General features: G+C 49.8%; 6 protein-coding genes across 6 annotated transcripts; 2 read left to right on the forward strand and 4 right to left on the reverse strand.

The window, feature by feature from the left end:
- Window positions 1-953: 953 nt before the first annotated feature.
- FMAN_08053 (uncharacterized protein) lies at window positions 954-2,141 on the reverse strand (the record flags this gene model as incomplete). Its single annotated transcript, XM_041821480.1, has 2 exons — window positions 954-1,354; window positions 1,421-2,141. 2 exons carry the CDS (start codon window positions 2,139-2,141, stop codon window positions 954-956), a joined length of 1,122 nt encoding a protein of 373 aa, XP_041687256.1.
- Window positions 2,142-4,319: 2,178 nt separating this feature from the next.
- FMAN_08054 (putative IgE-dependent histamine-releasing factor) lies at window positions 4,320-5,144 on the forward strand (the record flags this gene model as incomplete). The annotated part of the gene is made up of 5 exons (XM_041821481.1): window positions 4,320-4,334; window positions 4,459-4,570; window positions 4,649-4,786; window positions 4,841-5,003; window positions 5,060-5,144. The coding sequence occupies 5 exons, from the start codon at window positions 4,320-4,322 to the stop codon at window positions 5,142-5,144; spliced, it is 513 nt and encodes a 170-aa protein (XP_041687257.1).
- Window positions 5,145-5,443: 299 nt separating this feature from the next.
- On the reverse strand, window positions 5,444-6,733 carry FMAN_08055 (uncharacterized protein; the record flags this gene model as incomplete). The annotated part of the gene is made up of 2 exons (XM_041821482.1): window positions 5,444-6,616; window positions 6,680-6,733. The coding sequence occupies 2 exons, from the start codon at window positions 6,731-6,733 to the stop codon at window positions 5,444-5,446; spliced, it is 1,227 nt and encodes a 408-aa protein (XP_041687258.1).
- Window positions 6,734-7,275: 542 nt separating this feature from the next.
- Window positions 7,276-8,362, forward strand: FMAN_08056 (uncharacterized protein; the record flags this gene model as incomplete). Its single annotated transcript, XM_041821483.1, has 2 exons — window positions 7,276-7,338; window positions 7,394-8,362. 2 exons carry the CDS (start codon window positions 7,276-7,278, stop codon window positions 8,360-8,362), a joined length of 1,032 nt encoding a protein of 343 aa, XP_041687259.1.
- Window positions 8,363-8,611: 249 nt separating this feature from the next.
- FMAN_08057 (uncharacterized protein) lies at window positions 8,612-11,152 on the reverse strand (the record flags this gene model as incomplete). Its single annotated transcript, XM_041821484.1, has 1 exon — window positions 8,612-11,152. The coding sequence occupies one exon, from the start codon at window positions 11,150-11,152 to the stop codon at window positions 8,612-8,614; it is 2,541 nt and encodes an 846-aa protein (XP_041687260.1).
- Window positions 11,153-11,498: 346 nt separating this feature from the next.
- On the reverse strand, window positions 11,499-12,428 carry FMAN_08058 (uncharacterized protein; the record flags this gene model as incomplete). Its single annotated transcript, XM_041821485.1, has 3 exons — window positions 11,499-11,878; window positions 11,938-12,332; window positions 12,391-12,428. The coding sequence occupies 3 exons, from the start codon at window positions 12,426-12,428 to the stop codon at window positions 11,499-11,501; spliced, it is 813 nt and encodes a 270-aa protein (XP_041687261.1).
- Between the last annotated feature and the right edge of the window lie 681 nt (window positions 12,429-13,109).

The following is a 13,109-nucleotide window of genomic DNA, read 5'->3' on the forward strand; positions in this document are numbered from 1 at the left end:
GTGCCCAATGACCTTGAATTAATGAATAATTGACCCATCTGCCACCATAACAATGACTGCAAGAATCGATACCTGACGCCCAAAATATCTAGATGGTTTCATTGATGTCATTCTTGTATTGCGTATAGGCTATAGGCCTCGCCACAGGGAGCTCTCAACCCCATCTCAAACCACATATATAGACTCAGAGTAACTCTACCAGTGGATAGGTATCACGTTGGCATCCAATAGTTATCGACATGGTTTACTGAAAGAACTGTTAATATTCCGTTCCTGGGGGCTATCCTGAGAACCAATCCGAAATGCAGCGTCGTACATCTGCGCAGTTATTCATCTTCTCACTGGGTTTCTTCCTCCTTCTGGCCATACCCGTTTCCGATACACAGGAAAAGGGATCCAAGGCCTATCATATCACATACTAATTGTGCGCCGTTAACCAATCCAACTCTGTATCTCATTCTTGACAATAATGGTACAAATCCAGATGAAAAGAAAATAGGCTGGAAGACCCTCGTCTACCCAACACCGCCGTTCTCGGAAGGCCAGCCATGGCACTGCGCTACTAGACCTTTGGATTGCGGCGACGGCGCTGGTGGCAGGGTAAGAATGGGAGTTTGTAAGAATAACGAAAGAAGGAAGAACGTATTAGGCCCAAGGAGTTGGTCCATCAGGCGCCTCATTAAAGCCATGAATTAAAGGTTGATAAAAATTACGGCAAGCTTCGAGCCGCGATGATAAGTGTCGATGTTGAAATTGCCGTCATGCCCAAACCGATCCAAAACCATAACAAAAAGCGCCCCCCCTGATAAGATTAAATAACCAGATCGCAATCCAGCGATTCCCAAATAATCGAATACCGATGCTTGGTTTTCTTGTTTTGTTGGGACTGTACAATCATGTGCTCCTTATGCTGAAATCCAAAAGTTCATATGCCAATGTCTCAAAATCAAAATCTACTGAGTCTTTTCCGCGACCTTGGCCTTCCTTTGGCTAGGCTTGTTGGTCTTGGAGCCCCTGTACTTGGTATCGAGAAGAGTGTCCCAGAAAGTGAAGAAGGGCTGAGCAAAATTGGTCTTGATGCCCCAGTGTTGGTGGTGGATATCGTGATATTCAGCGTTGTTGCTGGTGACGATCTGGAGAGGGTCCCAGGGGAACGCGTAGCCGCAGTGGTCGTCGACTGTCTTGATTGTGGACATTGAGAAGAAAAGGATGCCCTGGCGCAGAGTCATGCGGGTGACCTTGAATGCGACGGCGGCACCGAGGGTGTCGAGCAGGAATCCCTCAACAGGGTGGTTGTAGAGGGCACCATAAGCATAAGGGACGTAAAGACGGTGGTGGCGAGAGTGGAAGTGAACTGTTGAACAGAGTTAGCGATCGCGACATTGAAATGAAGCAGCTTTGTTGTGTGGATGGAGCTTACCATACAACCACTTGTTGACATGCATCAATCGGTGGAGGAAGTATTGCCAAGTGTCGATGATAGCAGCACCGATAAAGTACTGAACAGCAGGGATCAGGAAGTAGTAGATGGTCTTGGCCAATGTCATCTCCCAAGAGGCGAAAGCAGGTTCATTGTTCGCGCCCACCAGCGATGGGTAGTAGCCGCCAGCAACAGCCCCGGCCAGCAGGGGATGAGTGTCAAGGAGACTCTTGGAGATCGCTGTAGCATTGAGGCCGACGAGGCCGAGCACAGTTGGCAGAGCTCGTTGCGCGATACGGATGCGAGTGGCCCAGACTGCAACGTCGAATTCACTCTTTCCAATCATCTCCGGAGGCTCGGACAAGGCGAGAAGAGCGCCGGTGACGACCTGGATGATCTGCTGCAGGATAACATCGCGGGCGACCTCAAAGCGGGAGACGTGGTTGCGTTTGGTGATTTCTTCGGGCGTGTGTAGTCGATATTGGGGGAACCAGTCGTTGACGTCGATTGCATGGAATGTCAGGGACAGGACCCAGTACACAACAACGGGGAGTAACAAATTGAGCCAAAAGTCGGAGACCCAAGGAAAGAGATCAGGCTGGACCTCTAGACTAAATGTTGGCAGCGGTGGTAAAGCTGTTTCGAAGAGCGTATGGTTGAATGAGGTGCCGGGCACGGCCATGGCGGAGCCGTCGGCGAGGATGGAGCTGTCGTTGCCCATGACGGGTTCAGAAATTAAGTTGGCTAAGGTATCGATACTGCGGTCGCGTTACAACGTTCTAGTTGGTGATGATGATTGAAGGAGTGAAAGGAGACAATCAATTCAGTTCCGTACGGGAGGCGAAACTGTAGGCGACAAAACGAAACAAACAATTAATAGAGTCTCGATCAACAAATGAAGGTAGGAAGAGTTGGAGGCTAGACCTGGAGGATACAAGAGATTTAGGAAAAGGGAGCGTCGATGTCGATTGCGATGGCAATGGCAAGTTAATAAAACCCGACTCCAAGGCAAATGGAGGGCAAGGCAAGGCAAGGTACATACAGTACCCAAGGTAAGGTACCTAAGCTAACTTGATTTGGGGCCAGAAGATTAGATTAAGGCTCGTGTCGTCCAATCGCTCGCGCCGCTGGGTCACTTAAAGTGGCAACCCACCTCAGGTACAAGCGAAAAAACACTGATGATACAGTATCTGCAGACACGGAGGCAGCCCTGCGCCCTGCTTTGGCCCGGGAGCTTCGGAGTGCAAAGTAGAATCAATCAGCGGACTCTAGGACTGTACTGTGCAGCTGGGAAGAGGTCCAATTATTCCAAACCCACGCCAAGAGACTAATCAATCTCCTTTTTGTAGACGATACTTTACGAATGCGGCATTCTCATGCGTTATTTCATGTACAAGCGTCTTTCCAGTTCTCACAATCGTCATCTCCTGAAGACCAATTCCATGAGGTCGCATCATGCCCATGGCCGTGCCCGGGAGTGGCGGATCAGCCCACGCGTTAGACAGTCAGTGACTCTGTCAAATCACATGTGTTAATCTAACATCACACTCATCAGCTCTGTGATATCTGTGTTATTAAAGGGGCTTCACATTCTGTCATTGCTCAATGGACTCAGAAAACGTACGAATATCTTACGCCTGCCCTCCCTGTCAATTCATGTTGGCCTTCCATCGCCTGTTCATACCTCTAGACACAGGGCAAGCCTTGCGAAGCCTCTCGTGGCTCATACCACTGAAACGTCACCAACAGGTCATATGTCTGCTTTCAAGGCAGAGTAGCTTCTTACAGCTCGTCTGCATGTTGAAATTAACTGAACCGAGAGGCAGATGGATCATGCCAGCCCAGCCAGCCCACCCGTTCTTTCGTAGATTCCCTTTCCCTGGCCTCGGGGAGCAAGAAAACACAAGACCTTCATATAGGATGCCAAAATAAACCCAGTAAAAGATATCCTAAACTTAGTGTAGATATCTTAAGTTTATGTAAAGTTACTTAAGTCTTTTTGTCATTCAGGATCATGGTCTCGAGTTTTCTTTCCTCCCCTAGCCTGGGCATCGCATCGCATGAAGCCGTTCATTCCAAATCCGCGTATAAATCTGGGGCAAACACGGAACCCCTGGTTGATCTTGTCAGGCCTTGAAGATCATAGGTCCTCTCGGACTCTGGGTGCAAAGCCTGATTTCGGCTGCTTGGGACTTGGGAAAAATACTCCTTATGGGACATGCAATGCTGGTAATCGGCAGTACATACATGTATTTTCCATGACGCGTGAGATGCAGCTCAGCATTGCCGTCCGCGGTGTAATTCTATTGGGCTAGAGCTGGCCTATTATATTACAGTGTCGTCCGCGGATCAGTCAAAGTTCGCTTCCACCACTCGTCAGCGCATAGCCAATTTGGTGGTCAGCTCAGGTGTAGTTTTCGCTACCGTTACCGTACCTAGCCAGGGGATCAAAACACCTACAATCCTTCCTTGCTTACAACTACACCGAAAAGTTTTTTGTTTCTCTTAGCTTGATAGCCTCTCGCTAAGAAGCCCACAATGCTAAGATCTATGCTCTAATTTAGCATTTCCCACTTGTCAGTTTAACTCTTCATCCAAAACGTGATACGAGCAGAGAGACCGATTTGGTGTTTTCGAGGCCCACTCCATGAATTTAATTGGTTCACAGGAACCGGCCACGGAAAAAATTTACGGCGTTGTTCAGTGAGCTTTTTCAGTTTGCGTGCCGCTAATGTACTCGAGCCCCCACTACCCCGCCACTGGCTCTAGATTTTTATTATCATCAGGCTCTGTTTCTCCCTTTGGCTTTTGCTCCTCTTTGCCAGTCTCATCAGCTTCATTTTCTACTCTTCTCCATCCCATCTCACCCTCAAAGGTCCAATCGACTCCAACCGCCAAAATGCTTATCTACAAGGTACGACCACGAACAAATCCGTCTCATCACCTTGAGTAGTACCCCGCCTACTCTTACCCCGCGCTCGATTCTTGTCTTGTTTTGTCTTATTCGCATGATCTGTCGCTGAACCCCGCAACAATAGGATATCCTCACCGGTGACGAGCTCATCTCCGACTCCTACGATCTCAAGGAGGTCGATGGCATCGTCTACGAGGCCGACTGTGCCATGATCGAGGAGGGCGGCGTTAACGTCGGTACGTGACGACCAGCACCAAAGCCCCAGGGCTGGTGCAAAACAAGGTTCAATTTTGCCCTAACAACATAATCCACAGACATCGGTGCCAACGCTTCCGCCGAGGAGGCCGCTGAGGATCTCGAGGACCAGGTCGTCAAGGTCAACAACATCGTCAGCTCTTTCCGTCTCCAGGAGACCTCTTTCGACAAGAAGAGCTACCTCACCTACCTCAAGGGTACATAGAAGCCATCCCATCGAAATCCACGATATCAAAAGTTAACAATTCCAGGTTACATGAAGGCTGTCAAGGCTGCTCTCCAGGAGAAGGGTGCTCCCGCCGAGGAGATCACTGCCTTCGAGAAGGGTGCCCAGAACTATGTCAAGAACGTCGTCCTTGCCAAGTTCAAGGACTTCGAGTTCCTTACTGGCGAGTCCATGAACCCCGACGGAATGTAAGTTTGCCCCTTGTCACCGAGTCTGTGGTCTCTAGGAGACTAATTATCTACAGGGTTGTCCTCCTCAACTACCGTGATGATGGTGTCACCCCCTACATCACCGTCTGGAAGCACGGTCTTACCGAGATGAAGGTCTAAAGCGGAGGTAGTGACGTGGTGATGTTTTTGGTCTGCCTTGTTTGTGACGACAGACGGACGAGCAGTTATTTAGATTACGAGCCACACGAATCTCGTTCTCGGCGCTTGGTATATCCCCGAGATATTGCGATGAGATGAACAAAAAAGAAAGAAGTCATGAGTTCCAACCAATTTGTATTTTTGACCCTTTTGTGTGCAGTGATGAAGGCGATTCTCGATGCAAAGAAAGCAAGAAACATCAAAAGCTGCCCTAGATGCGCGCCTGGCAATGCTGTGTGTATAACACGGATTCTTGTAACTTAGAATTGTGGCCTGGTTGCCATAGGAATGGGAGGTGGTTCATCGTTGGCGGGAGCAGCCGAAGCACCCATAAGAGCCGGCTTCTTCTTTGGTGGAGGTGGAGGAGGCTTCTTCTTTCCAATAACGCTGGCCAATCCGGGCGATGCTGGTGCAGAGGGAGTCTCTTCATTTTGACTTTGTGTTTGGTTGCCTTGGAACCTAGAATATGAATTCTGCGCCTTGTTGAGAAGTCCATACTTTTGATTCAGGTTGTTTGCTGTTTTGGCTCCAGCAGCAACTTGTTCGCCATGACGTTGGCGGAAGTTGTTGGCTGTACTGGCAGCAGCTCGAGCATCGGAGAGAGAGACCGAAGAAGGATCCTTTTGGAATGATGAGGCGGTCTTGAGAGCCGCTTGCTTTTGAGCCCACGTGGTGCCCTCGCTAGGCGGTGGAGGTGGTGCCGTACTAGCGCTAGATGATGTTCCAAGCTTCGAGAATCGGTTCTGCAGTTCACTCATGTGTGATGCAGCAGGTGCTGGAGGTGGTGACGCGACACCAGGTCGTGGAGGTTGAGGTGGGCTAGGCGATGCTTCGGCTGCCGGACTGGAACGGCCAATACCAAAGCCAGGAACTGATATCCCCGCTGCACCTAGGCGATTGACTGCTCCTTGGTTCAATAGACCGTTGCCCGTGGGCGCAGGACTAGCAGCGGGAGAGCTTGCAATGGTGCTCCCAGAATTTGTCCTAGGGGGTAGTCGTGGTGGTAAGCTCGGAGGTGCAGCTCTTCCTCCGCCTCCTACACCCGCCATTGCAGATTGATATGAAGGCGGTTGCCCCGAACGTCCGTCAGCGCCATCTCTGCGGCCCGGAGGCTTCGGTAGGTTATCTGTTGAAAGACCTGTAGTATTTGTGCGATAAGGACCACGATGTTGGGATTGTTCCTCATATTCCTCCTCGGGCTCGGCATACACGGGTTCTTGAGGGGCCGGTGCTCTCGGATCCTGGTATTTCGAAGGAGCGGTGATAACCTTTCTGGGCCCCGACTCTGCCTTTGGAGGTGGTGGAAGAAGACCGGAACCGGTGCGTTTGGGAGGTGGTGCAAAGCTTGAAGGATCCTTTAGTTGAGACAGCGGAACAGAAACGTGACTACCTCGGTCCTCGTCCTCAGACTTTCCTCTCCCAACGAGTCCTTTCTGCGAAGATGTCAGCCATTGATTTCAGAAGCAGGCAAGAAAGAGAGCGGAGAGGCTGCTTACAACTTGACCTTTCAAGCTGCTGCCGGGCTTTTCAGGATGCCACCCATTTTTCATAATATCCTTGTATTTAGACATGGCGAAGACTTATAGGTATCGGATTGCTATAGGAATGAAAGGAGTGAGGTGAGGTTGGGATAGACGAGCCGCTGAAGGTTTACCCGCAGTTCCATTTGGGCTGGGCCTGAGTCCACTGAGCACGGGAGAGTGACGTACAGTTCTGCCGAGCCACTGAAGATCCGTCACTCAGTCAAGCCACAATGTTCGCGGGGTTGTTTTTCTTGACAGCTGAGATTCAGTGCTGACGCCTTGCGATTTAGGTGTCAATTATTTAGACTTGACTTCTCATGATGGGATAGAGAGTCCATGAGTTCACAGCACATCATATCAATTGATATGTGGAAATATTACACAAGATTACTGGTTCAATTCATGTGCCCTGCTTAAGGAGGACGAGATAGCATTTTAGCAGGCAATTAATTACTGGCGCAGGAATTGAGCATTTCTTAAGACGCGTCTCTTCCATTTACGCGTCTAATCATTTATTGAACTAAAGCACTTCAACGCTACAAACTTTGTACACATAGCGACAAATCAAAATGGCAGCGCAACAAAACTCAGACTATGAACTCTTAACAGAGCATTTTGGGTACCCTCCAGCTGTAAGTTGGCACTGGTAATACACAATATCACCCAACCAGCACTAACGCCTCCCAGTCCCTCCTCGACGACATCATCAACACTGTCAATGTCCTCGCCGACCGTGCCCTCGACTCAGTCGAACGTCTTCTTCTCTCCATTCCACCACAATCATTAGGCTTCTCCAGTAAACATGCCTCGAAAGATGGAACGCCGGCTCTACCGCCTGACGAGGCAGCCAAGCTAGAGATTGAACACGGCACACACCAGCTCGAGACTCTTCTCAACGCGTCCATCGACAAGAACTTCGATTTGTTCGAGCTATACACGATGCGCAATATCCTAACCGTGCGACCGGATGATCAACCGTTTATGCGGCTGGCACACTACGAGGGCCTGGATTTCTCTGGGTCAGAAGGTCCGGATCGGCCAACGACAGAGTCTGTGACTGCGTTACGGAGGAGATTACATGCTAGCCAGCGACTGCACACAGCACTCGAATCCGAGAGGGCCCGGAATGATGCGCTGCTTGGCAAATTGAGGTCTGTGCTGGGTGTTGTGCCTGGCAATGTAAAAGCAGAGGAGGGACAGGCTCAGGCGCCAGATGGTTCAGCCTTTGGATTCTTGCGCGACAAGGCAAGTCTTCAGGCCGCTGGGGCCGACAAGCCCATCGCGACGACAACAGAATTCACCCTCTCACAATTACAAGCCCTCCGCGCTCTATCGACATCACTACGCACGCTGCTTCCAGACCTTGGTCCCACGGACGCAGACACCTCAATGGAGGATGCCTCGAGTAGCTCACGTACTTGGAGACGTGAGCGTGTGGAATACGTCGAGGGTGCCTCGCGGAAATACCTCGAGACAGCTAGAGGTCTGGAGCTGGGAGATCAGGGCGACGTACGTGATGGGGAGTGGCAGGGAGAAGGACGCAAAATCACGAGGAGCGATGTTGAGGGGCTGGAACAAGTGGCTGCTATACTTGGGCAGAAATCAACGACGACAGACGAAGCTTCGGGTGAAGGAGAACCGATGGATCAGTCATAGGTTGAGAACTGCATCTTTGATATGTCAAGTTGAGTTGGTGATATTGAAAGGCGTTGGGCAAACGAAGAAAACAGTCCATATCATAGTCTTGGCGATGAAAACTTTTGTCATTCAATATACAAAACAGATGCTTCAAGGCATAGTCAGCACAACATCTATCCCAGCGAGGTATATAGCCTCTAGTGCATGTCTAACACTTGACTGCTAAGTGGTACAATTCTCTCATCCCATCACTCCTCCTTGTGTTCTCTATGAACGCGCATACTGCCTCAACTTCTGGCTGTCTATCAAACCATTATTCTGAGCCAGATACCAGAAATGATGTCTCCAATATCTCTCATTCGCACTCTTGCTCTCCCTGTCATGAAGCTTATACTTGAGAACAACATCCACGACTCTCTTGGCCGACTCCGTCTCTCCGTTCTCAAGAAGCGCTTGCATCAGTTCCTTGAGACACGAGAGCGACGTGACAGGGCGACCGGAATCGGCGAGGTCGTCAAATATTGACATGGCTTCTCGAACATCACCACCAATGGCGTGGGCGGTCATGACTCGCTCCCACAGAGTCTGGTCGCCGCTGGACACCTTTGTGAGATTGTTGTCCTTGAGCAGAGTGCGGATCTTTTTGATATCAGGAGGATCATGACGAAGGGCGCGCTCAACCAGAATAGTGATCATGTGAGGTGTCAAAACAGAACCGAAGCCGTTGCTGCGCATGTGTTGCTGCAAGGCTGAAATAACATCGTCGGAGCAGTTGGGAAGACCATCAAGAGCGTAGAGCATCTTGCCATATGTCTCGAGATTAGGCTTGAGTCCAGCTTGTTCAATATGGCTGAAGACTTCTTTGATAGCGACAACTTGCTCCTCAGCACTAGCATCTTCCATGCGCCCAATAACAGACTCGAGTAGAATGGTAAAGGTAGCAGAGTCAGGCTCGATGCCCTCCTTCTGCATGGACTGTAAGAGCTCGCCGACGTTCTTGTGATAGCCCATGCGAATCGTCTCACGGATGAGGATGTTGTAGGTGCGAGTATTTGGAGCGAGACCCTGTCTTCCAGCCCACGCCAACAAATCGTGCGCGGCCTTGGGGTCTGCATTTAACAGACTCTTGAAGGCAGCGTTAACGGCTTCGATAGTAGGCTCAACAGCTTGAGATTGTGTTCCTTGCTTGACTGCAAGTTGCCAGTTTTCTACCAACTCTGCGAGTGCCTGTAGACCCATCTGATGCTGACCAAGCTCGATAAGCGCCGACACACGCTCGGTCCAAATGACAGCGTCGAGCTTCATGCCAGACTTGACGAGTTGACTCCATAATGCCTCGATCTTGCCAATATCCTTGCACATCTTCCATCCGTGCATCATGCTTGTGTAAGTTCTGACTGTTGGCTCAACGTCAAGCGAGCGCATTAGGTCTAGAGTCTCCTGAACTCTTGGATAACGGCGGATCGCACACCACACAAAGATCCAAAAATCGAGGAATTCACGATCGTGAGCTAGCTGGGGTTTGATGCCCGGGTTGTCGCGCAAGGCCCCTAACATGGCGTCCCAGACGGATCCGATGGCACTTTTGTTGCGTGCCCTATAAGCTGCCCGCAATTGCTTGTGAAAGTTGTTGAGATTATTTCTTGCCCCCAGATATGGACCCTGAGAAGATGCTTTCACCCAGGCGTGAGATTCACCCATGATCATATCCAATGCAAGAGTCCATTGTTGTGTGACATACTCCTTGAGTGTGGTCAGTGTCTCGGGAGAAATCTCTGAGGATTCTGACACGATAGTGTCGATATCAGCCTGTTTGATTTTGTGCTTGGATAGCACCGCTCGGACAAGTATTAGTAAGGGCGACAACTGCGTCTTGTATTCAGAGCCAGAATATCTGTTATCTGAAGTAATAGCGAGGGTAGCCAGTAGTGAGGGGATGACTTCAATGGCTTGGGGCGGCGGCAGCTGAAGAAACAAAGAGGCCAGCGCTCGAGATGCCTGTGTCCCTGCTTGTGCTGGGGCGCCACCCCTGCTATACTCTGCATCCTTCAACACCTCTGTGACGCTGGGCAGTGCGAAGCGTGTCTCCTTGTTGGCTTCACTGGGTCGCTTGAGCTGAGAAATATGCTGCCACATTTTGAGAATCTCCACCCTCATTGCGGTGCGGTCACCGGACGCATTCTTGGGTTGTAAGAACTTAGCGCACATGTTGAGAATGAGATCGTTTCGTAGGCGGAGGCTGTAGTCCCCAAATGCCCGGTACTTCTCAGCTATATCGTGGCTGTTCTTGTATAGACCATTTTGAAACATGTGATTACACTCAGTACCGAGTAGTTGGGTTACAGCTGTGTAGATATTCTTGGGGAGCTGGCCTTCAAGTCCAACGATACTCGGCCAGATCTCGTCGCGGAAGATGTCGTAGCGCTCATCTGGGTTGAATCCTCTAGACATGACTTCCTTGAGTCTTGCGCTGATTTCGAGCTCAGTGAGGACAGGCATAGGCTCACTGACAGCCTCTTCATGATCGGCGCGGCTCACGATCTCCTTGAAAAGTGCCAATGCCGGGTCCTGGTCTGGCCTCTGTTTGTGTTTGAATGCACTGAAACCTATTCTTGGTCCATTGTGTGACTGCTTTGGCTCTCTGCTGGTGTTGGCTGGCTGTGAAGCTGCCCTTGGCCTGGTTCTGGGTGTATCAGGAACATCAGCTGTGGTTGAATACGAAGCTACACTCCCAAGCCGCTTGCCTGAGGCCGGAACTGATCGCAACTGTGATGAGCATCTTGAACAGGCTGTCCGAGATGCGTACATGGCGTAAAGGCCCCAGGAGGGTTTTGGTGAATGAGTTGTAATATGTAACTCAGTTGAGGGTCACTTAGTAGGTACTGTTTTCATCAAGTTGATGGACCAGAGGTGAGGAGCCAATCAAATGCCTTTTTGCATCCCACCTCGGTAAATTTCGGTGTGGCATGTACCGGGTAAGTCGCTAGCTACCTCAGCAAGAGGTTACCTTATGCTTGAGAGGTGAGATATAGATAATGCTACTGTGTATATGTTACTTTTGGGATTGCCATATTTTGGTAGTTCAAAATCATATCTCAATTTCTACTTGGTATCTAATAAATCAATACCTCGTTTCTGTCTGGCTGCTCCAAGCTTATTGTCCTGGCCGAAGAGTAGCAGAAAACTCTCCATCAATCTCAACAATCTTCTCTACACTCTTCTTGTAGCCCTCTTCATTCTCAATCAAGTCAATATACTCGGCCACCTTTGGAAACTCTGACTTCCAAGAGCCATTCTCGAAGCTTCCAAATTCGTCAAGATCTTCTTTGGCAGCAATCAATGGGAAGCTCAAGAGAATATCCGCGGCAGTGAGTTGCGGTCCACAGATGTACTTGCCACCTGATGTAGAGAGATGACCTTCAATCATCTTGAGGTTAACATGCACATTGGGGAAGATGAAGGCCGAGAAGATGCGGTTGGCGAGGATTGTTGATATGGGGCGGATGAAGAAGGGAACTTGAGGGGACTTGAGGGCTGTATATATCGAGTTAGTGATCACAGGTTGAGGAGAGAGAGAGAGAATGTCAACATACCGCTGACAACGAGGGCCATGACCAGAGGAGGCATGAGAGTACCCTCACAATAGTGAAGATAGTACTGATATCTCATCCAAGCCTCAGTCTCGCCACCAATCTTGCCCTCCATACCATCTTTCCATCGCTGGGGCACCAGCTTCTTACCCCCAGGCACGTTCTCTGCAAGATACTGAGTAATGAAGCCACTCTCAGCCAGGGTGATGGGCTCAGCGTCTTCAGCGGCACCGGCAGGTTTGATCTGGATCACAGGCGACTTGCCCAGTGGGTGCACCTTTTGCAGCTCTGGGGGAGCCATCATGGTCTTCTTGTTGCGGTGGAAGATTTCAAGCTCATAGGGCAGATTGAGCTCCTGGAGCAGCCAGAGGATGCGCTGGGAGCGCGACTTCTCGAGCCTGAATTGGTTAGCATTTGAAGACACAGCACATTGGTGTATATATAAATGAGACATACCAGAAGAGTTTGACGTGGGGTAGTTCGTTTGAAGCCATGGTTAGATACTACAAACGGTGTGAAACGGTGTATCAAGGTGAATCAATTGACAACAATAGGAATCGAGTCTATGACATCTTCACAAAACATCCGGGAGCCTCAAATTTATATGGCCCATTAGTCTCGGCCAAGGTACCAAATATGGCCGCCCTAAATACGATATGCGACCGTGATGCATCACTTTTGGTTGGCTAGTCGATGTCGATCCATAAATTAAATAGAGGACCGGGAGCATCACATGTGCCGAGTCCTCGGGTCGATCTATTTCTTAGCAAGCATTGATTGATTGATTGTATGTATTTATCTTCTCTTCTCATTTGTCTTGCCATTGTCTTATACAAGGCAGAGCCCAGTTTCAGAGCCTCTAATCTAGTTACAGTATTTCTTTCTCTCTATGCCACTCACTCCCAAATGCTGCCGTTTGCCATGTGATGTGATGCCATTGGATGCGTTCCGTTCCTCTCCCTCCCCGAACCCCTTCCACAAAAGCAAATATAGGGAACCAAACGCCTTTTGCTCTAAGACTCCTCCAATCCAGGGCTTCGCGCCAAAATCAACACGCTGTGACCATCACCAAATCCGCTGTAAAAAATCCATCAAGATCCTCTTTCTAGATGCTTTCCTTCTTCCTTTGCTATGCAGCCAATTCGCACACCAGACACCGTTTTGATACGAGACGG

This window comes from Fusarium mangiferae (genome assembly GCF_900044065.1).
Source record: "Fusarium mangiferae strain MRC7560 genome assembly, contig: FMAN_scaffold012, whole genome shotgun sequence".
In the NCBI taxonomy this organism is placed as follows: Eukaryota; Fungi; Ascomycota; class Sordariomycetes; order Hypocreales; family Nectriaceae; genus Fusarium; species Fusarium mangiferae.